Source organism: Sarcophilus harrisii, chromosome 6, assembly GCF_902635505.1.
Source record: "Sarcophilus harrisii chromosome 6, mSarHar1.11, whole genome shotgun sequence".
NCBI classification, from domain to species: Eukaryota; Metazoa; Chordata; class Mammalia; order Dasyuromorphia; family Dasyuridae; genus Sarcophilus; species Sarcophilus harrisii.
In genome coordinates this window covers 158,424,732-158,450,082 of record NC_045431.1, presented here as the reverse complement: position 1 = coordinate 158,450,082, position 25,351 = coordinate 158,424,732, and the positions used below count along the sequence as shown (strand labels likewise).

General features: G+C 34.0%; 1 protein-coding gene across 4 annotated transcripts in view; it reads left to right on the top strand.

Moving 5' to 3' along the window:
* LIN54 (lin-54 DREAM MuvB core complex component) overlaps positions 1-25,351 on the top strand; it is an 87,219-nt gene that overhangs the window by 26,572 nt on the left and 35,296 nt on the right. For all 4 annotated transcript variants that reach the window (XM_031943392.1, XM_031943390.1, XM_031943391.1 and 1 more), the window contains exons 3-5: positions 2,418-2,538; positions 5,189-5,331; positions 15,193-15,418. In XM_031943392.1, the coding sequence (XP_031799252.1) occupies positions 2,418-2,538; positions 5,189-5,331; positions 15,193-15,418 (490 nt within the window). The remainder of the gene's footprint in view (positions 1-2,417; positions 2,539-5,188; positions 5,332-15,192; positions 15,419-25,351) is intronic.

Genomic DNA, 25,351 nt, shown 5'->3' with positions numbered 1-25,351 from the left:
TATAAAAGCACAGAAACTTGTAGTAGATTTTTTTTTTTAATCTCTCAACAAACATTTGAGCATTTTCCAAAACAAAGATTGAAATAGTTTTGCTATTTCAAGGGGTATTCTTCAGTTATCTATAACATTTTACTTATTCAGAATTTCATGTTTACTGAAAGTAGCAGATCAATAAAGCTTCTTTTTTTCAAGAAGCTGAAAGCATATTAAATGCTTGCTCTATTTGATTAATTATTGATATTAATGAATATTTACATAATTCTTTGTGATTTTATTTAGATTTTCTAATTAAATAAGCTTCTTTAAAATGATCCTTTCTTTATGCTTTGGTAGTGATCAATTCCAAATGTAATTATGTTTCAATTAGAACAAACCTTTTCCCCCCCTTTATATGGGAAGTCTTGGGTTCCAATACAGAACTGGACAGCTTTGATTTGGCACCCTTAAACATAGGGAAATGATGACACTCTATATTGTTCATGAACTTTTTAAATTTTAGAATAGCTTTTTTGTTTAAACTAAATTTATTGATGATTTTTTTCCAACATTAAGGTAATTTTTGAAAATACCTTACTCTTTCCTAATAATTAAACACTCCCTTGTCATCAGAGAAAAACAAATATCCAATATAGTGATGTTTTCTGACAGTGTATTCGACAGTCCACCTTAGTAGTTCTTGTACTTCTCTAATGAGAGGAAGGTAGTATATTACCTTAATTTTTAAAAATTCATGATTTGAAAGGATTTGTGTTAGCAAACACTTACAAATAAGTTATAGAAAGTATCATGAAAACCTAAGAAAGTATCATGAAGACGTAAGTATTACTTATGTCAAAAAAAATTATTTATCATTAACTTTTTAAGAACTTAAGTATATAATACCATTTTTGTATCTGAAATCCATTAATGTTTGACAGGCCAATAAAATCCTTAACAATTTTAAAATCTTACATGTTTAATGGTAAATGAGGGCTTTTCACTTCTCATTATACTATTAACTGAGCATTTACTTAGGGATGTGCTGATTTTTTAAAATCCAATTACAGTTTTTCACATTGTTCACTGTTATCAGGCCCATTGTTAGATCTTATGTTATCTATTGTTCATCCTGACATTGGGGGGAGGGAGTGGGGGGTAAGAGGGGAAAAACTGGAACAAGAGGTTTTGCAATTGTCAATGCTGTAAAGTTACCCATACATATAATCTGTAAATAAAAGGCTATTAAATTAAAAAAACAAACAAACAAACAAACAAATCCAACCAAACCAAAAAAAAAAAAAAAGATCTTATGTTACATTTCCTATTTTCCATCATTCTTCCCCCCCCCCATAGGATTTTGCATTTATAATGCAAAATAAATATTTTTCATTAAAATAGTTGTTTGGAATTTGAGTCTCCAGAGCAGAAAATTTCATTGCTCTGTTGTGTCCATTATATTGTTCACATTCATGTTGGTAATGAATATTATAATATACTTTGGGGAAGTATGGTGTCAAATAGAGACTATTGGACTTGGAAGCAAAAGTCTATAACTTACCTCTATTATCAGCTAAAGATGTGACTTTGGCCAAGTCACTGAATGCCTTTAATTTTGTTTCCTCATCCATAAAAGTGGGGGTATAATAGGATTTTTGGGAGGATAAATGAGGTGATGTATCTAAAGTATTATTTAACCATGGTGTGTGTGTGTGTGTAAAACCTATCACAGTTATAAAGCCTTGATTTAAGAAAGTATTTGTGCAACTTGAAAGACTTTAAGTCTGTAAGTTGGGGGGCTGCATGTTAATTGAAACGAGCAATTTTTAGTACTTGATAATTTCTTTCAGGAATTCTTAGGAATTGTTATTTATAAAAATTTCCTCTTTTTTTTTTCTTTCTTTTTTTCTTTTTTTCCAATTAGCTACGCTTATCTACTCTACTATAGGAAGAGGGTTGTTGGGATTTTTTTTTTTTTTTTTGTAAATTAAAATTGTTCCATAATATGTATTTATATTATACTTCTGTAGACCTGAGTTGTTACTGGAAAGTGACCTCACTATTGACTGAAAATAGTATTTTCAGGAGTAATAATATTAGATTGTTTCTCTAAAATGACTCCTTTTTCTATCCTATTTTTTTTCTTTTAGCATTTCACTTCATTTTTTGGGAAAAGAAGCCAAATGGTGCCTTACTTATTAAATATATTGTTGTTTTTCTTGTGATTGATCATAAATTTATATTCCAGAAATTTTAAATACCATTATATAGTACAATGTAAAGAGCTTTGCAATATTATTAATTGTGTGAAATTTGTTGATTTAAATTCTTATTTTTTGCTGTTAACATTCATATATAATGGTTATTGTTTGCTAGAGCTGTCTTAATTCTAAGTAAATGAGTGCTTTATAGCTATCTACACAGTTATTTATACATTTCAGATTGCTAAGAAGACAAGAACACCAACTTCTGGTCCAGTGATCACCAAGTTAATCTTGGCAAAACCAATTAATAGTAAAGCAGTTACAGGACAGACAACTCAAGTATCACCAGTCATCGCAGGTTGTATTTATTTATTGTTTCTTAAGCTACATTTTTACCTTTACTTTATATAAAATTACATTAAACTCATCTGCAGTGTCTTCCTGTTTAAACATTCAGTGAGAAAGGAAAGGCAGCTGACATAAGCTTCAGTTAGCTTTCAAGGAGTTATGATTGTTCGATATATGTAAAAGACCTATGTCCCATATCACAGAAGAATATAAATTCAGCTGGGTAAAACAAGTTTATTTTCTTCTACTGTAGAATTTGATTTCTCAAATGAAACATTACGTATAAATTCTCAAAGGTCAAATGCATTAAAAAAAACCCCAAAACATGGACCTACACTGCAGGTGCTGGGAGCATAATACTTGCATAATATATGTGTTATGTATTTAGACTTTGGAACATAGTATTTCAATTAAAAATTGAGACTTTGTTTAACTTTTTTCCCCTTTATTCTTATTTACACATTTTTTAGAGTTTATATCTCTAAAAATAGCATATAAACCCTATTGTTGGTGTTCATATAGCGAGTATAGGAAGGATTTACTATTTTTGGAAGGATGCTTTATTTTCTTACAATTCAGATTGTGTTCTGTTGAAGTCTCGATGTTTTTTAAGAGTAGAAATTGTTTATTTTGCATGTGACTCAACAGTAAAGTGCTTTCAGTTTGAAAATCTCTTCATTGTAAATAATGATGTAAATGATGTAGCAGGATTTCTTTTAGCTGTCAGATATTACATTTGTATTCAGCAGTGAAACAAACTACTCTTGAAAACCATCAGAAGTTTTGATTTCCCAATAGCCTTGTACCTGCTTTGGTTGTTAGAGAATCTAGGTTATACTTGAGTTTGTGATTGACAAGATGTTAATACATGATTTAATTTGCTGTTGAACCAATAATATCAGTAAATATAACTTCTTATATAGCTTTAAGAAACATACAAAAAATGTCAGGAACACATTAGCCTGTTTGAATATTTCATTGCATAAAATCAGGGCCTAAAAATGGAAAGAATCACTGTATTTGAGAGTTAGAAGGAATTTCCTTAAGTCTTCTAGTTTAACCCATATACAATACACATGACAACTGGTTGTTTAGTCTTTGCTAGAAGATTTCCAGAGAGCATAGAGGTCTGAAGAAAGGAAGACCTAAGTTCAAATCCTGCTGTAGACCCTTCCTAGCTATGGACTTAGTTTCCTTTCTGTCAGATTATGAGTGCACTTCCCTCACAAAGTGATGTTGTCAAGCTTTTCATTGACATTGTTGTCATCGTCACTATTATTATAATATACATATCATCATTATTGAAATCATTTTTGTTATTAGTAACATTGAGAACCTGCTTTCTGTCGAGGTAGTCCCTTCCAATTTGGGATAACTTCCTCACCTCAATCCGAAATTGGTCTCTTTGTAGCTTCCTACCACCCTGTCCCTGTTCTGCTTTCCAGAGCCCAATTAAACAAGTTTCATTCCTCTTTTACATATATGTGCAGCCCTTGGAATACTTGAGAACAGCCATGTCCTTCCTGAGCCGTCTATTTTTGTTGTTGTTGTAGTTTGCTGAGGCAATTGGGGTTAAGTGACTTGCCCAGGGTCACATAGCTAGGAAGTGTTAAGTGTTAAGGCCAGATTTGAATTCAGATCCTCCTGACTTCAGGGCTGATGCTTTAACAGCACTGCACCATGTGGCTGCCCCTAGCTTTCTCTTCTTCAGGCTGAAAATGTCTCCGTTCCTTTGACACAAACCTCAGGCCCTTTTTTGTTCTGGTGGTTTTCTGTTGGATGTGCCATCACCTTCATAAGCTTTCAACTACATAACTCAAATGTTAGAGACAAAATGTGAAAAAAAAAATGCTATCTTTATTTTTCAATTCATGGGCCAATATAAGAAATAGAGAGGAAGATGGCTTTTGTGAAGACTGTACTTTGGCTTTTTAACCCTCTTAGGAAAAGAAAACTAAAAATGTTGCCATATCTTTTCTCCTTCTTCTTCTTTTAGCTCCATATCTATGAATTAAACAAGGTGAAACTTTTTTAAAAAGCAACTAATCTGCCAGTTTATGGCATCATAGATATGAAGTTGGAAAAGATGGTTGTAATAGTGCAGAAAAGAGCATACACAGCTAGATTGGCATAACATAAATTTTAAAAAGCAAACATTGGGACAATCTCACATATTGGGAAACGAATATTATTGAAGAGAGGAGTATTTAGAAGGATTAATACAAAATTGATCTCAAGCCTTACAAATGACAAAAATGTAATTAAACTTGTTTTCAGTGACCACAATAAGAATTCTTCAGATGAAATTTTCAGTCTGTCTTCGTATATACTCAACATAGTACATGATGCTTAGTGTCAAAGTTCAGGAATAGAATACTTTTGGGGGTAGCTTCCTGAAATCCAGATCCCAATTCTCTTCTTTCATATAAATCTCAAGTTTTTAATTCTAGCACATTTTTATAGATTGGGGGTTCAATGTGGTAAATAAAAGTCATTAACTTCTTTGATTATACCCTACTTGAGTTTATTCCCTTTGACTGTAGATCACAGTCTTGTCATACAAATCTGTGAGCATAAGTAATGCAAATATAGTTAACTCTTTAACAGAACACTTGAGGAAGGCTCACACTATTGTTTGACCTTCTTCCTTTCCTTTGCAGGGAGGGTTCTATCACAATCTGCTCCAGGGACACCCCCAAAGACCATAACGATATCTGAAAGTGGCGTTATAGGGTCAACTCTCACTTCTACAGCACAGACACCAAACAAAATAGCGATCTCACCTCTGAAATCTCCCAATAAGGTAAAAAGGTTATTTTGTGTTTTGTTTTTTTTTAATTCTAGGTATTGTGATTAATGTCTTAATTTTGTCGTAGTATGTCATCTACTTTTCTATATTTCCTAGTGTCTAGACACTACTTGACACAGTGTCACAACAGACTTCATTATAATCATGGTCTTCAGTCTCTTAACTTCCCTGAGCCTCAGTTTTCTCATTTCTAAAATAGGACTAATTAGCACTTTCATATCATAGGCTGTTGAAACTGTTAAAATTCTACTAACAATATAATAGTAATGACCATTGATAATAATAAATAATAGTTGGCTCAGGGCTCTAAAAGCCCTGTGATAGCCCAGGTGATACTTGCAGATGTCATATGTTTGACTTGATCAGTTGTGTTATTTCTCAGAGAAGGTGTTAGTCATGGTCATTGTCAGATCTGTGTATGGTCTGCTTTTTGCGTTTGTAGATAAACCCTTTCAGGTCTGGATGTCATCCTTCACTTTCTTTGCTGCTGTTGTAGTTATGCTGTTTAGCTAATGAGAAGTATCCATTCCTGTCCAATAGGGCTATATAATTCTTCCCCCACTCATTGATTAGCCTGAATATGCATTTCTTCATTTCCTAGTGGTATAGGTGGGTTATAGGTACACATAATAAGGATCCAGCATTGAGCAAGACCTTTGGGAGTGATAAAGCAACTCTGATGCACTTGATCAATCCAAGGTTGAATCCTATATGATGTACATCTGTGACCCCCACAATTATTACATCACATGAGGTTTTGTCATTGTTTTTCCCATAGGCCTTGCCCCCATACATAAAGTTCATCTAAACTACCATATTGCACATGCTAGGTCCTTTTCCATGAAACAGTGGAAAAATCACAATTTGTAAATATTCTTTATCAGTAATTAGGTTGACACTTTTTCACCAATTGTGTAGCATGAAGTTGAGCCCTTTGCAGTGAGCGCTCTTTTCTTCAGCTTTCAGTGGGTTTAATGGCAGCAGCAGTTGTAATCTTTTGTGTCTTCATAGTGTTGGGCAGAGCCATCTGTTAATTCAGCCTTTCCTGGAAAGCAGCCAGTGAGAATCTGCAGGCACCAATTTTCCCAGTAGGGGTAATGATGGATTGACTACCTGACACTTTTCTCAGTTGCACGGAAACTACCATCTCATGTAAAGAGCTAGTTCTAGCAGACCCAACTTTGCCTGCTATGGAATGTTGCATTTATGTTTAATGATCAAGAGCTCTGGTACCTACCCTATTTATAGAATCCTGCATTACCTAACCTAAAATGGATATCTCAGCTTGGGGGTAACTTGCCTGTGGACCTTGAATCATCTTTGCGGTTCTTTTTTACCCTTGTGGCCACATGAGGGACTATCAGATCTAAAGAATGGGCCACATCCTTCGTCATTCTAGTGACCAAGATGTCATCATTGTATTGAGAAATGAAGCCCTTCATTTGATAATCCTGCCTAGCTATCATGTGGTAGTCCATTAGTGACTTTTAATTCCAAGGAAACATTGTGAAAGTATAATCAAAATCTTCCCAGACTGAATTGGATAGTTCTTAGAGGTAGCATTGATTTTTTTTTTTAAAAAAAGCTTTCATCAAAATCAGAAATGTCATATCACTAGGCAATTCCTCTGCACCATGTATCATTCTCATTATCAGTGAGGTGATTGGAGTCATTTCTTTGTCCCTAATGTAGATGCCAAGAATCAATTAGACTAGAGATTTACTTCGTGAATTAGTTGTGGTGAGAACACTTGGTTTCATCATGTTTTTAGTTTTTCAGGAGATGAGACTACCCCAAACTACTTATTTTCTTTGGTTCAAACAATTCCAATGGTTTCCATCTGTGCCTCTCCACAACACCAGGTAGGGTTACCCAATATGGCATTCATAATGATGGCCCCTTAGTGTCTATTGGTGGCTATTTCAGTAATTCACTGCTATAAGAGGAAGCCAAGAGTGGATTTCATCACTTTTCCCTAGTCCCCAGGCCAAGGTAGTTTAAAAATACTTTGAGTGATGGAATGTCTGTATTCTCCATTTGATTTCCATACTTCTGTGTTTAAGAGCCTTCTAGAATAATGATGGCTTGAGAATCATTATGCAGTAACCACAAGAAATTCTGAACTCTCCATTTGCCATTCCATAGTTACTAGTGCATATGGCCTTTGATCACCAGATAGAGATACAGTTGTTAAATGCATTTAGGGACTTTGACCACATCACAGTAGTAAGCCATATTGATCCATAGTCTGTATTCATTTGTGGCCAAGTAATAAGGTTTTGGCAGTGATGAGAACAATAGCAATAGCTAATTTTTTTTCCTGTATTTTCATTTCTTTTTTGCATTAACCAACTAAATTGGGCTATCAATTCTTTTTCCAAATACTCCATTTTTTAAACAACCAGATCCATAAAAATCTCTTTTGACACTCTCAGTTATCTTATTCTCATTTATCCCTTCTAGAATAAAATGTAAATTCTCCTGCTTAGCTTTTAAAAACCTCTATAATTTATTTTTCAAGCCTCATTAGACAGTACTCCCTCTTCTGTATGTTCTTGTTTCAGTCCCATTAGAGTGCAAGCTCATTGTGAGTAAGTTTCCTTTCATTCTTTGTATCTGTATTCCCAGAACCTAGTACTAAGCATAACAGGTGTTTAGTAATTCTCATTGATTGATTTTTTTGTTTGTTTCTATCTACCACTATGGCCCCTGTGCCTCCACCCCCATTTAGACTTCTCCAACAGGTCTTTATAGGTATCTAGAGATAATACACATTGTGTCCCTTTAATTTAAGATTGAGACATAAAGTCTTCAAGTGGAAGAGGTGGCTTTGTCCTAGGTGAGGCAAAATAAACCACAAAATGGCATTTGTAGGTTATCTGTGCAGCATGGATTCATTTGTACTTAGCTCCCTGACCTCTACACTCACCTTTGAGGAGAGCCTTATCAGAAGTGTGTGTGTCAAGCCTGGATGAAAAACTCGTAATCCTGCATGCTCTGGCTTTTGTACTTAGTTGACCAGGAAGCTTCAACAAGGGAGTGACCTTTAGACTTTCAGTATGTGGTGTCTTGCCTTCTGAGCTCTATGCTTACTTACCCCTTGGGCTGCCTCTGAGAGTAAAGATCCTTAGATTAGCATCAGTGTTGGCTCACTCATCCTAGAAAAAGAAAAAAGAGTCCAGCTCCAATGAATACCAAGACTGTGAATGAATATCCAAGACCAGGTGCAAGGTATGCTTTGCAATCTTCATTTATTAATCTGAGCGCCAGGGTTCATATACTTGTTTTTTTTTTTGTCTGGGGCAATTGAAGTTAAGTGACTTGCCCAGGGGCACACAGCTAGGAAGTGTTAAGTGTCTTAGATCAAATTTGAACTCAGGTCCATCTGACTGAAGGGCTGGTGCTCTATCCACTTCACTAACTAGCTGCCCCTGGTTAATATACTCTTTAGTATTACATTAACATCAGCTACCAACAGGGGACGCTATATACCTTCCAGGGTTAATGCATAGACCATACTCTGAAATTTCAATTCACCTTAACTAGCAATAACAAGATATCTATCATATCAAGGTCATCAAGAACAGAAATTATCAATAGCAAGATATTTGTCAAAACAGTTTTAAATAGAAATTATCAATAGCAAAGGTATTTGTCAAAACAGAGTTGTAAATAACAGTTGTGATACCTTGTTGCTGTCACATACATTCTCCATTAAGATTATTCCAAATATGTCTTTCAAAAATTGTTAGGGAGCCAATAGTTTGAATGGCTGGCATTAACAGAGAGCAGGTCTCTGAACTGGACTCTTGCATGTTCATGGACTTATTCAATACTGGCCTTCTACAAGAATTGTCTGGAATATTACTTCTGCTCTAATTGCTCTGTTTGAGCAGTTGTTATTTCTGCTAAGATAAAAGTGGGGAGACCTGCAACTTTTACTAGGATCTCTCAGCAAAGGCTACTCACTCACCCTGCACCAGAAATCTCCAAGTAAAAGCCTTAGCTCCTAGTTCTGAAGCCAAGAGCAAAACCTCTCTCAACTTTTAAACTGATGTAGCACCCCTTCTCCCTAGCAAATCAACTGGGGTACACATGGCAGTTTGTCTCTATCTCCCAGGGTCCCGAACCAAAGAATCAAAGTTCAGTAGGTACAGCTTTTAGAAATTACAGCATTTCAAGCAAGATAACCAGAGAACTTATAAAGTAATAATTGGCTATGTATGGCTTTGTAAAATCAACAAGTGATCATTCATAACATTTATCATCTGGGAAGAGCTTTTTATTTCTTATTTTTAATTCATTAAAAAAAAATTTTTTTTGAGTTCCAAATTTTCTCTCTCCTTCTTGCCTTTCATCCCCCTTTTGAGAAGGCAAGCAATATGATGTCAACTATACATGTGAAATCATGAAAAACATTGATAACAGTTAAGTCTATAGTTGTAATAGGTAGAATTTATATGCTATTTATTTGAAGTTTGAACAGTACTTTTATATGTTCTTTGGCATCTTCAGAGCAAAATAATCCTATGCATGAGGTGTTGTTATTTTGCCCACTTTGCAGATAGGGAAATTGAGATTAAGCAAGGTTCAGTGACTTATCCAGAGTCACACAATTACTGAATAAGGCAGAAGTTGACTTCACATCTTCCTGACTTTGAGTCCATGCCTTATTCCCTTTGCCATCGAATGGCTTCTGTAAGACATAGATCAATCACATCCACATCTATCACTAGATACTGAATATCCACAGATATTCTGATCTTCCAGAGTCAAAAGGTGACCCTTCCTGTTATATGGGCCATTGGAGTATATATAGGACTTCCAAATCCTCCATGTGGCTTTTCCACTTATCCATCATGTGATATCCTTTGGCTCTACTTCCTGCTGTCTGAATTTGGAGGTTGTGCTGGTTTAGGTTTGGGTTTGGAATGTAATGAGATGCTCCTTTCATCTAACAGTGAATATAGAAAGAGGTTTACTTAGCAGTAGCCTAAAAAAGATGTGAAGGACATGACATTGTTAGAACTGAGCACTCCCTTCCTCCATGTTTGCCATGTGGACGAACTTGACGAGGATGCCAGGCCTAAAGGAGGAACCCCTGATTTGTACTTAGTCCAACAGAAAATGATTTAAACTTAGTTCCTATTCTAAATCAATTTTTATTGATGTCTTTTATTTTTCCCCTGAATCTCTTCTCTCTTCTAGAAAACTCTCATGTGACAATATTTATAAAGAAAGGAAAAGAAAAACAGCAAAATCAATAAATACATTGAAAAAATCAGAAAATATGTGTAGTGTTCCACAGCTGTGGACTTCCCACCTCCACCTTCCCTGCAGAGGAATAGGGGAAAGCATCTTCTCACTTTCTTCTTTGAGACCATACTTGTTTTGTATAATTTTTTGTAGTCATCTTTTCTGATGACATTGTGATAGCCTTTGTGTATACTGTTTCCTTAACTTCAGATACTTCAGTTTACATTAGTCCATATAAATTTCTGTGGTTCTCTGTATTTGTCATATTCTTCATTTCTTATAGTACAGTAATATTCCACTATAACAACATTCATGTGACATAATTGGTATAAGCTTTCCATTGGTCTCCATTTTATGGAGACCATTTCACTTGTCTCTGGTTCTTTGCTGCCATAAAAAGTAGTGCTATAAATATTATAGTGTATATGGGGACTCTCTTCTCAGTGATCTTGGGATATATACACTTATATACGTTTTAGGCACTTTATTTGCAGGATTCCAAATCTTCCTTCCAAAATGATTCTGCGGCTTTATAGCTGAACTACCATTGTGCTAGTATCTTCTCATATCCCATCAACATTGACCATTTCTATCTTTTGTAATCTTTGCAAGTTTTTAGGATGTGGGATAAGACCTTAGGAATTTTAATTTTCTTTTCTCATATTAGTAACTTGTAAAGCATTTTAAATAAGATTTTTAGTAGTTTATAATTTCATATCCATCCACTTACTTTTTGGGAATGACTTTCATGTACACACACACATATACACACACACACATATGCACGCACATATGCACAAACCTTCGTGTCTTGGATAACAAAACCTTATATGAAACTTTTGAAATTTGATATATTCTGATTTATTCCCTCCCTTTCTTTCAATTTCTATTTTGCTTCTATCCCTAGGATATCTGGCAGTTTTCTTTTGAATTGAAATATTTGAAAAATTTGAAATATTGATCCTGGCTTTCAGATTTTCCAATAATTCTTGAATTATCTCTGAAACTAGTTTTCAGTTAGTTGTTTTTCCCTTATGAGAAATAAACACTTTTTCTTCTTCTTCTTCTTTTTTTTTTTAAAGTTTTTTAAGTTTGTTTTTTGATGTTTCATTGAGTCATTAGCTTCCCTTTCACCAATTGTAATTTTTAAGAAAGTATTTTCTTCAATAAGGTATTGTGCCTCTTTTGCCATTTGTCCAGTGCTGATTTTTAAGGAGATAACTTTCTTCAATATTTTCTGTATCTCTTTTAACAAAGTGTTAATTTTTTCCATAATTTTCTTGTATTTCTTTTATTTCTTTTTAAAATTTTTCCTTTATTGCTCTTATTTGATTTAAAAAAATATTTTTTTTTGCTTTAAAAAATATAAAATCTTTATTTCTTCTAGTAATTGTTGATGAATAGACTGGTTTCAGAAAAAAAAGACTTACATGGTTGTTGTTGCTGTTGCTGTTGTGAAGTGAACAGAATTAGGAGAATATTGCACACAGTAGTAATTGCAAAGTTATGTGATGATTTTTTGTTTGTTTTGCTTAAAGCGCCCTCCCCCCTGCAAAAAAAATCTTTGTTTCTTCTAATAATTGTTGTTGGGCCTATATCCAGTCAGCATTTTTCTTTGGAACTTTGCTTATGGCCGTTTTCAGGTCTTTGCTTATGGCTACTTTCAAGTCATTGATGACTATTTTGTGTTTTGAGCTTCCCTGTCACCATAGTAGCTTTTATGGTTAGGATCTTTTTTTGTTGTTGTTTGCTTATGTTTCTCTTCTAAGGGATTTTTGTCCATATTTGTCTATGTAATAACCATCTGAATTAAATTCACCCATTCCCTCTCAGCAATGCAGTGATCAAAACAATTCCAAAAGATTCATGATGGAAAATGTATCCAAATAAAGAATTGTGGAGTCTGAAAGCAGATTAAAGTATACTATTTTCACTTAAAATTTTTTTGTTTCTTTTTTGTGGTTTTACTTTTATTGACGTGTTCTTTTACAACATGGTTGATTCTTCTTTTACAACATGACTAATGTGAAAATACGTTGGTGATTGTATATTTATAACCTATATCACATTGTTTGCTGACTTGGTAAGGGGGGGAGAAAAATTTGGAACTCAAAATCTTATAAAAATGAATATTGAAAATTATCTTTATATATAATTGGAAAAAATATATAATCCTATTAAGTGGAGAAACTTTTTGAAAATAAATAGCAGATAACAAGAAAAGATGATATATGCTGAGGGGAATGTGGGAAAACTGGGACATCAATACATTGTTGGTAGAGTTGTGAACTGATCCAATCATTTTGGAGAACAATTTGGAACCATGCCTAAAGGGATGTCAAACTGTGCATACCCTGATCCAGTAGTATCTCTATTGTGTTTATATCCCAAGAAAATCATAAAAAAGGGAAAAGGATCCACAGGTACAAAAATGTTTGTAGCAGCCCTTTTTGTAGTGGCAAGGAACCGAAAACTCAGTGGATGCCCAACAGAGAATGACTGAATAAGTTATGAATGTTATGGAATATTATTGTTATATGAGAAACGATCAGGATGATTTCAGAGAGGCCTGGAGAGACTTAAATGAACTGATACTAAGTGAAGTGAGTAGAACCAAAGGAACATTGTACATAACAACATTATGTGATGATCAACTATGTTGGCCTTGGTTCTTTTCAACAGTGAGGTGATTTAGGCCAATTCCAATCCACTTGTGATGGAGAGAACCATCTGCATCCAGAGAGAGGACTATAAGGATTGAATGTAGATCACAACATAGTATTTTCATCTTTTTTTGTTTGTTTACTTATTTTTTTTCTCATTTTTCTTGTGCAGCATGATAAATGTGGAAATAGGTTAGAAGAATTGCACGTTTAACATATATTGGATTACTTGCTGTCTAGGGGAGGGAAGTAGGTGAAGAGGGAGGGAGAAAAATATGGAATACAAGATTTTGTAAGAGTGAATGTTGAAAACTATTTTTGTATGTATTTTGAAAAATAAAAAGCTCTTATAAAAAAAGAAAATAGCAATAAATTTAAAAAGGAATAAGAAAAAGAAATTTACCCCTTGTCTTTTTAAGTTCACTGATACCCATTACATTGATGTTTATATCTTTCCATCTTCTGTTTGACCATAACTATCTTACCTTGGTTCATAAATCTTACGTTCCAGGTTCTTATGCAGTATTGTTCTTTATAGCATCAGATTTTCTTTTCCATCACCAGATGCATATGCAGTTCAACTTCCTTTCAGCTTTGATTTAGCCATTTGCTTCTTCCTGAAGCTACTTGTAATTGTCTTTTGTTCTTACCCAACAGTTATTCAGTTACATGATGTAGTATATATAGTAGGCATTCACTTTTTTATTTACTTTTTTCCCCTCAATTAACAAGCATTTATTTTCTCCTCCTACCTCTTGCCTTTGAAAAAAGAAAAGAAAAACCCAAAATTTTAGTAAGAAATATGCATAGTCAAGCAGAATGTTTCCACATTTGTTGTGTAAATTGTATATCATGTTCTGCATCTTAAATCTTGGTTAGGAAATGAATAAAGACATGCTTCATAGTTGGTTATCAGGAATTATGGTTGATTGATGAATAAGTCTTCCAAGGCTAGTTGGTCTTTACAGTATAGTTATCATATAAATCATTAATGGCCATCTTAGTTGCTGCACCTCTATCATTTATCATTTCCTTTATCATTTCCTCTTTGTCAGCTTTACCATTCTGAGGAGGGTGAAGTACAACCTCAGAATTGTTTTAATTTGCATTTCTCTATTGGTGATTTAGAGCATTCATTTCATAATGACAGCTTTAATTTTTTTCCAATGATAACTGCCTATTTTTATTCTGTGACCATTTTATCAATTGGGAATGATTCTTATTCTTATAAATTTGAATCCCTTCTTAATATTCATCTGGAAACAGTTTAACAGAGAAATTTGCTGCAAAGAATCTTTTCTCACTTAACTACTTCTCTTCTTATCTTAACTACATTCAATTTATGACTTCTTTTTTTAACCTATTTTTTTTACCTTTTTCCTCACTCCTTTACTCCTATTGAAAAACAAAGAAAACTAAAAACTTTTGAAACACATAATGCATCATCAAGCAAAACATCAAGCAAAATGGACTTCCTGCCAAGTCCATTTTTCTCTGTCAGGAAGTATAGGTAGCACATTTTCATCATGAGTACTTTGGAATCTTGGCTGATCAGAACTTCCTGATCCTTCTTTTTATGTTGCTCTTGACTCTTAATTTGTATTTCCAAGTTTCCATATAGATCTTGAGTTTTCATGAAAAAATGCTTGGGAGTCACTAAAGATTCATAATACCCATCCCTGTTTCCTTGTCCCTTCCCCCAATGTTGCATTATGCTCAGTTTTGTTGGTTAAGTGATTGATTCTTTGCTTTCTGGAATTCTGTATTCTTAGTTTTTTCTTTTCTCTCCCATTTCTTTTGAGTAGGCTATTCTTAAAATTTAGGATTACATATAATATGCTTTTACTTGACAGAGATAAATTGTAATAAAGGCTAACAGTGCAAACATTTAAGCCTCTGATTAATGATAACTATGTTATATTATGTTATTAAATAGGCAGTGAAGTCAGCTTTGCAGACCATCACTGTTGGAGGAGTGAGTACATCGCAGTTTAAGACTATTATTCCTCTGGCAACTGCTCCCAATGTTCAGCAGATTCAAGTGCCTGGAAGCAAGTTTCATTATGTTCGACTTGTTACAGCTACAACAACGGCCACCACCAGTAGTTCAGCCCAGCCATCTAGTCAAAACCCCAGTGCAAACACTCAGCCTCTACAGCAAGGTGAGTTTCTTTCTGTTGTCATAGTGCTAGGTTTCATGTTTTTAAAGTCATTTGATCTTTTTCTTGTTAAAACTGTGATAAAATGCATTCACTTTAATGTAACTTTGAATCTGTTGATGAATCCATAGATAATGGGAAAATATGACAGATTATAACTGCTACTCAGTTAGAACTTGGAAGGAAATTGGAACACTAGATATTTAATACTTAGTACTAACTGTTTGGTCTCTGCCATTACCTGAAGGTCTACTGCCTGTTTTTATTTTTGGTAACTTGGATTTGGACAGTCAATTTCTCATTGTTTCACATACACCATTTAGCTTCTTGAAGTTCTGAAATTTTAGATTACCTTCAGCATCATTTACTTTTAAATTTTATCATCTTATAAGACAATTAAATGATTGAGTTTTTAAAACTCAAAAATTAAATGATTGAGATTTTCTCTGAGGTGCCAAATGTAGCAAATATGTGCTTGTTTCATCCTGGAATCTTATGTGTATAAAGCTTTTCTTTCTCTGAGATCAATGGAAATGGAGATTTTGTAATATTATTGTATTAGCATAAAAAGTTTTCAACTTGATTTCTTTTGACATGATTTCTTTTTTAAAACTGCTTGTGGCTATCATCATTGACAGTTCCTTCAGAGCTTCTTAAGGCCTACTAAAATATGTGAAGTGTCTTTTAAGTAAATACTCTTTGCTGAAACTAAGTAGAAATTAAATTTAGTTTGTATCTTTGCAGTTGTTTTTTTTATTAAGTTATAGCTTTAGAACTACCAGTTATAATAAATGCAATTCAGTAGATACTATGAGTCTGTCAGTGTGCATTAGCTCTTTGCTACCAGCACAGATTACGGTTCTCTTTAGCTTAAGAGAAAAGTACTGGGGATTTGCCTGAAGCATAGAGATGTCTAGTGGCTTGTCCAGTATCTGACACTTTACGTGTCAGAGAGGTGGGATTCAAATCCAAGTTTTCCTGGTTCTTTTTTTCTTTACTGCCTCTATAGAGGAAATTTTGTTTTTGTCCTGTAATTTATCCATATGGGAAAAATCCTGGTGTGCAGACTTCTACTGGTGCAGATTGGGAGCTTGTCTATAACTGATTGTCTTAGTTGCCTAGGGCACTGAGGATTTAGATATCACATAGCTAATACTTGAATCTTAGGCCAGCCCTTTATGCATAGTACTTCATTATCTCTCAAGAGAAGTCATTTTTAAAAGATTTCATTTTCCTTCTCAAAATTAAGTATTTGAGAAAGAGAAGAAAAATAAAAGTATGAGAAAAATAATACCTGAAACATTTAAAACAATTTTTTGAATTTAAATAGTATTTTCTTTTTTCTGTTACATGTAAAAAACAGTTGTTAATAGTCATTATTTTAAAATTTTTGAGTTCCAAATTTTTTTCCTTTTCTCTCTCCTTCCTTCCTGATAAGTAGTTGTATATAGATTATATGGATGCAACCATGTAAAACATTTTTTCATATTAGTCATGAAACAAGCTAAGTGCTTTTCCAAATGTTATCTCATTTGATCCATACAACAGCCTTGGAAATCTTATTATCCCCATTTTACACTTTAGGAAACAGGCAGATAAGTTAAGTAATTTGCCCAGGGTCATACAGATGATAAGGATCAAAGAGACTGGATTTGAACTCAGGTCTTCCTTATTCCAAGCCTAGTGCTCTAACCATTTGACACATGATTATGACTTCTTGATAAACTTCTAAATCAGCCATTCCCCAATCCCAATTGGGAACCCCAATTCCCCAATAAGCCTTTGTATCAATGGACAGAGTAAGCTATACTGTTCTTTCTTCTACTTTAATAATCAACAAACATTTATTAAATACCTACTATGTGCCAGGCAGTTGGCTAAGCTCTGTCCTAATCATTTGTCTCTCCTGTCTTACTATCCTATTCTTCCATTCTGCCTACTTCTGATTCCTTGATCCCAGATACCCAGTTTCACAGCCCTCAGAAGCGAAGTTGCATGCCTCTTCCCAAGCTTTCATACCTATTCTTTTTTTTCCTACAAATTCTTTTTTTTTAAATAGTATTTTATTTTTCCAAATACATGCAAAGATAATTTTCATTGTTCACCTTGGCAAAACCTTGAATTTGAATTTTTTTTTCTTTCTCCTCTTTTCCTCCTCCCCAAGACAGGAAGCAATCCAATATAGGTTAAATATATACAGTTCTTCTAAACATATTTCCATATTTGTCATTTCATACCTATTTTTAAGAACCATATCCCTTCTAGTCCTACTTCTGCATAATTCTCAGCTTTCTCTTTTCCTGCATTCATTGCCATTCCCCTTGTGGTGTATTCTTTTTTTTTTTTTTTTTAATTTAATAGCCTTTTATTTACAGGTTATATGTATGGGTAACTTTACAGCATTAACAATTGCCAAACCTCTTGTTCCAATTTTTCCCTTCTTTCTCCCCACCCCCTCCCCCAGATGGCAGGATGACCACTAGATGTTAAATATATTAAAATATAAATTAGATACACAATAAGTATACATGACCAAACCGTTATTTTGCTGTACAAAAAGAAACGGACTCTGAAATATTGTACAATTAGCCTGTGAAGGAAATTATGGTGTATTCTTGACAGCTTCCCTGACAGCCCTATTTCTCAATTCCTTAATCTCTCTGATTCCAATAACTGCTTTCTCCAATTGACTTTAGCCAATCAGTGATCTGTTCACTTAATAGATTTTACCATCTCCTAATTATTTCACCATTGGTATTTAGAATCATCTTGAAATTCTACACTCATACACTCTTGCCATTCTTTCACATCTTACTTGTCACTCACCTGAAACCTTTTCTTCTCCCTTAGGTCTTACAATTCTTGGACTCATCCATCTTCTCACAGTCTCCTTTCCTTTCTTTGGCTTCACTTGGCTTCATATCCAGTTTTTAATCCATTTTAATGTTTCATGGATAAATCTCCATGTACAATCTCTTCCTGCTCCAGAGCTGCTTAAAAACCTGCTGAGAAAAAATTTCATAGTCTTCAGATCTACCTGCAAATTATCCTCCTACTTTTCTGAGAAGGCAATTCTTTTCTCCATTCCCCACTAGTTATCTACTTGCACCCTTTCTTCTGGTCACATACTTTTTCACTAATGCAGCCTTAGAGTCACCTGTGACTGTTTCTTCTTAATTCCCACAATAGGTCATGTGGATTCTGCATGGAAAACATCTTTTCTGTACATGGCTTTCTCCCTAATTCAGGCTTTTATCACAATTCACCTCACTGACTGCAATAAGCTTCTTCTTCTTCTTCTTCTTCTTTTTTTTTTTTTAATTTTTAATAGCTTTTTATTTACAAGTTATATGCATGGGTTATTTTACAGCATTGACAATTGCCAAATCTTTTGTTCCAATTTTTCCCCTCCTTACCCCCACCCCTTCCCCTAGATGGCAGGATGACCAATACATGTTAAATATATTAAAGTATAAATTAAATACAAAATAAGTATACATGACCAAACTGTTATTTTGCTGTACAAAAAGAATCGGACTCTGAAATATTGTACAATTAGCCTGTGAAGGAAATCCAAAATGCAGGCAGGCAAAAATATAGGGATTGGGAATTCAGTGTAATGTTTCTTAGTCATCTCCCAGAGTTCTTTCGCTGGGTGTAGCTGGTTCAGTTCATTACTGCTCCATTGGAACTGATTTGGTTCATTTTGTGCAATAAGCTTCTAATTGGACAGCCTTATCTCTAATCACTTCCTTCTCCAAGTCATTTCCCACATACTTTCCTAATTAATGTTAATAAAATAAAACAAAAGCTGATCATGTCCTCTCCTCAAGAATCTTCAGTATCTACCTCTATTACCTTTAGCATAAAAATACATAATTTTCAACTTGTTATTTAAAACTCTCTTATTTCATAACACTGTACTTCATGTACCTATTACTCCATTTAAATGGATGTATTGACTGGTCTATGTCACTCACCATTCTGACGTGTCTTCTGTGATAGGAAAGCTCTCTCATAAAACCTACAGTTTAAAAAAAAAACACAATTGAACAGAACTAGAAGGACATTGTACATAGTAACAGATATACTGAGCAATGATCATTTTTGAATGACTTAACCCTAACCTTTAGAATTGGATGGTTGGATTTAAAAATTAGTAATTAATAACAGTAACATTGTGACAAAAGGTATCCTAAAGGTATTTGCTGGGCTCTGTATTATTTAACATTTTACCAATGACTTAGATAAAAGCATCGATGATGAGCTCATCAGATTTGTAGATGGGAGGATGACACAGTATCCAAAAAAGGTTCTAATAAGTTGAAATTAAATTTGGATAAATACAAAATCTTACACTTGGGTAAAACAGTTTACAGAGACCAATGATAGTTGGTATGATTAGACAATTATAGTTTCTGTGAAAGAGGTCTAGGGATTTTCTCTCCAAAATCTAAAACTAGCATTCTATGTAATGGAGAAATATTAGATACTTTCCCAGTAATACATACACAAAATAAGGATATATTCCTTGTTAATCTTCTTTTGAATTTTTTTGATAAAGTTTTTTTTTTTGAAAAATTTTTTGAAATAGTTCTAAAACTGATAGCAATGGCAAGAATTTGAAAATAACATTTAAGACACATAGATAATTAAAGAGAAAGTAATACCATTCCTATTTGTTGATGATATTAAGGTTTACTTAGAATAGCTTATGAGAGATTAGCAAAAAAAAAAAAGAGAGAGAGAGAGAATTCTTACCTGCTTCCAAAAAATAACAGTTTATGAAATACTTACAAGAAAGTCCAAGAGGGAATAATGAAGTGATGTCTCATTCAAAATTATTACAAAATACATAAAATATTTGGGAGTCAATTTACCAAAGTGTGTCCAATAACTATTTAGATAGAGCTTCAAAAAGCTCCTTGGGAAGAATTAAAGAATATCTTAAGTAATTAGAGGGATAAGGAATGTTCAGTGATAATGGCAGGACAGTCCCTAATAGTTCCATTATTCGACATGTGTCCCAAAAGAAGTCTAAGACAAAATGAAAGCAACCATATACACTAAAATATTTCTTGAAACTCTAGGATCAAAGGACTGAAGACAAAGTACATGTCCATCAATTGAGGAATAGTTAAATAAATTGTGATACATTAATGTAATAGAATATGATTATGCTAATAATAAATATAGAAAACTATGAGGTTTATGTGAACTGATACAATGTAAATTGGAAAGAACTCCTACCACAAAACAGTCAAAACTAAATGCTGTAAAATTATAATGGCCAAATTTGTTCCCAGAGAGGAAAGAAACGAGAATAAATTTCTTGCCCTTTGTAAAAAAGAGGAGAGACCATGAGAAAAACATCCAAAGGAAGGTAATCACAATGGGAAGGACCTTGAATCTGTATTCCCTGAAGAGAAATCAAAGAAAATGGGGCCATTTAGCTTAGTTAAAAGAAAACTTAGAGGGCATGTGGTGTTGTGTCCAGGTATTTAAAAGGCTGTCGCATAGAAGAGAGTTGAGTTTATGGCATTTGATCCTATAGGAGAGAACTAGAAATAATGGATGAAGAGCAATCCCAGAGAGAGATGAGTTTCCTTCAAAGGTAGCAGATTTGCCCTTTTTAGACATCTTTGAGCAAAGAAGTAATTTTGTGGGATACCCTGTGAGGTTTTTTCTAACTCACCCATTCTGTGAAATTGTTCCATATTTTATAAACATTATTTCAAACTTTACATATACACTACATGTAACGGGGCATTATAATACTAGTATTCAATTAATAAGGATTTATCAAGCATCTTTTTTGTGCCAACTTTACTAGGCATTAAGTATACAAATACAAAGAATAAAACAATCCCAGCTCTCAAGGAAATGAAATAAGATTTTTAAATTCTTTTACTGCTTTCCTTAATCCTGTAGTATGATGACATTTTTGTCACTGTTTTATCCAGCCAAGAATTGTAATAGCAAAATTGTCAACTTAGTCTGCAGGCATATGTTAAGTATCTCTTGTATACCAGGAACTGGTAGGGGTTGGGAATACAGGGACAAAAGTGAAACAACCTTATTTAAAAACAACAACAATTTTTTGTTTTCAAAATAATGCACAGCTAATTTTCAATGTTCACCCTTGCAAAAATTTATTGTGTTCCAAATTTTTCTCCATTTCTTCCTCCCACCCATCTCCCCTAGATAGCAAGCAATCCAATATATATTAAACATGTGTAATTCTTCTATACATATTCTACATTTATAATGCTGCAAAAAAAAAAATCAGATTAAAAAGAAAAAAAAGAAAGGGAAAAAAGCAATTAAGGTGAAAATAAAAAAAGCAATTAAGGTGAAAATACTATGTTGTGATCCATATTCAATCCCCATTCTTGATGTAGATTGCTCTGTTCATCACAAGTCTGTTGGAATTGCCCTGAATTGTCTCATTGTTGAAAAGAATCAAGTCCATCAGAACTGATCATCATATAATATTGATGTTGCCGTGTACAATGATCTCCTAGTTCTACTCACTTCACTTAGCATTAGTTCATGTAAGCCTCTCCAGGCTTCTCTGAGATTATCCTGCTGATTATTTCTTATAGAACAGTAATATTGCATAACATTCATATACATAATTTATTCAGCCAGTCCAATTGATGGACATCCAGTCAGTTTCCAATTTCTTGCCACTACACAAAGAGCTGCCACAAACATTTTAGCACGTGGGTTTTTTCCCCCCTATTTTATGATCTTTTTGGAATACAGGCCCAGTAGAGACACTGTTGGATCAAAGTGTATGCACAGTTTGATAGTCCTATAATCTACTTGTAAGGAGCTTACATTCGCTCAGGCATGATAGATATATTCAAAATGTACTTACTTATATAAGGATATACAAAATAAATACAAAGTGCCAAGTCATTAAGGAGGAAGGGCCCTGCCAAGTAAAATAGCAGGAATGTGAGAGAGGTAATGTAGAATTGGACACTGTTGGTAGAACTTTTTAATTAGGGTTTTGAAGGAAGTATAAGACAGATAATGAAGTAACGTATTTCCAGGAGTGAGAGATTGGAAATAAGGATCTTGTTGAAAAGATGAAGAACAAAATAATGTATGAAGAACAGAAAAAGATAAGTTGTTTGTTGCCTATAAAATACAAAAGGAGTAATGTACAGTGGAATTGGAAATTAGTTGGATTCATATTGTGTGGGGCTTTACAAGCCAAACATAAGGTTTTATATATATCTCATTCTAGAGACCAAAAGGAGCCACCAGAATTTGAGTAGGAGAATAACATGGTCAAATCTGCAATTTTGACAGCTATATGGAGAATAAGTTAAGACAGGAAATTCTTGAAGCAGGGAAGCAATTAGGAGGCTTGTAATAGTCCATCTAATTGGTGATGAGGGCCTGATATAGAGTGATGTTTGAGTGAGTGGTGAGAATGGAATACATAAGAGAGATGTGTAAGATTTGGTAACTGATTAAATATGAGGGGTGAAAGAGAGTAAGTAGAGAATAACTCCAAGTTCACATATTAGGAAGATCAGAAAAATGTAGTATAGTTCCTTAAAATTAAGTCAACTATTATTAATTGCTTATAGATGAAAGGCAAAAAATAGCTACCTGCCCCCAGGCATATCACAATCTGTTGGGAGCAATACCTTATGAACATATGAAAATAAGATATAATTTTATTAGAAATTAAAATAAATAAATGTTGCTGACAGTACTTCCTAAAAAATAAAAAATAAGATTTAGTCTTAGAGGGATTATCCATCCAAGAAGTACTGGGAAAGGCTTCTTGTAGCAGATGAGATTTTAGCTGAGCTTTGAAGGCCAAACTGGAGGCCAGTCATTGGATTGAAGAGCACGTGGTGGGAAGTAAGGTAGAAGAAAACTGAAAGGATGGGAGGGACTATGTTATGAAGGATTTTGAATCCTTCTGTTTGAATGCCAAACAGAAGATTTTGATTTTGACTCTGGAAGTGATAGGGAGCCATTGAAGATTATTGAATAGAGAGATGACATGGATAAATTTTTGTTTTAGGAAGATCATTTTGATAACTGAATAAAAGATAGATTGGAGTGGGGAAAGACTCACCTGTACTAGAGTGGGAGCAGTAAGGGAGAAGAGAATGGGGGGATAATATAGAAGAGGTGATGTGAAAGTAGGAGCAACAGGACTTAACAACAAATTGGATATGGGAGAGCAAAAACTCAAATATGGCACCTAGTTTGTGAATCTGAGGGACTAGAACAGTGATATCTTTGACAATATTCTTATCATTTTAACGACTTATATGTCTTGAAGATAAGATTTTATCAGAAAAACTCACTTTATTTTTTTCACATTGCATTTTATTTTATTTTTTAAAAAAATTTATTTTCCCTAGTTACATGTAAAAGCAACATTTAAAAAATTTGGTTACATGTGTAGATTCATATTTTTACATATTTCATGTTGGAAGAGAAAAATCAGTGCAAAAGGGAAAAACTATGAAGGGAAAAAAAAAACAGTAGGAAAAAGGAAAAAAGTGAACAGCATGTGTTCATTTATATTCAGTTTCCATAGCTCTCTCTCTGGATGCAGATGGCATTTTCCATCTAGAGTTTTTTGGGATTGCCTTGGATCACTGAGCTGCTGAGAAGAACCAAGTCTGTCATAGTTGATCATCACATAAATTTTGCTGTTGCTGTGTGCAATGTTTTCCTGGTTTTGCTTGTTTCACTCAGCATCAATTCTTCTCTTCTTTCTTTTTCCCACCCGCCCTCCCCTCCCCGAGGCAATTGGGGTTAAGTGACTTACCCAGGGTCACACAGCTAGAAAGTGTTAAGTGTCTGAGGTCACATTTGAACGCGGGTCCTCCTGACTTCAGGGCTGGTGCTCTATCCACTGCACTACCTGCTGCCCACAGCATCAATTCTTGTAAATATTTCCAGATCTTTCTAAAATAAACTTGTTCATCTTTTTTTTTTTTTTTAAATCATATGCATGGTAGTTTTTCAACATTGACCCTTGCAAAAACTTGTTTCAGCTTTTCCCCTCTTTCCTTCCACCTCCTCTCCTAGATGGTAGATAGTCCTATACATGTTAAATATGTTGAAATATATGTTAAATACAATATATGTACACATATTTATACAGTTATCCTGTTGCACAGAAAAGATTGGATTTAGAAAAAAGGAAAAAATAACCTGAGAAGAAAAAAAAACAAAAATGCAAGCAAACAGTAACAGAAAGAGTGGAAATATTATGCTGTGGTCCATACTCATTTCTCAGTATTCTTTCTCTGGGTGTAGCTGGTTCTGTTCGTTACAGATCAATTGGAACTGATTTGGATCCTCTCATTGTTGAAGAGAGCCATGTCTATCAGAATTGATCATCATGTAGTATTGTTGTTGAAGTGTATAATGATCTCCTGGTTCTGATCATTTTACTTAGCATCAGTTCATGTAGGTCTCTCCAGGCCTCTTGGTATTCATCCTGCTGGTCATTTCTTATAGTTGTTCATCATTTTTTATAGAATAATAATATTCCATTATATTCATATACCATAACTTATTCAACCATTCCCCAGTTGAGGGGCATCTAGTAATTTCCCAATTCTTTACCACCACAAAAAGAGCTGCTACAAACATTTTTGTACATGTGGGTCTTTTTCTCTATTTTATGATTTCTTTGAGATTTAGACCCAGTCATAGCACTGCTGAAGCAAAGAATATACAGTTTTATAGTCCTTTGAGTTTAGTTCCAAATTGCTCTACAGAATGTTTGGATTATTTCACAACTCCACCAACAATTGTATTAGTGTCCCAGATTTCCCACGTCCCCTCCAACATTAATCATGATCTTTTCCTGTCATAGCCAATCTGAGAGGCATGAGATAGTACTTTACAGTTGTTTTAATTTCCATTTCTCTAATCAATAGT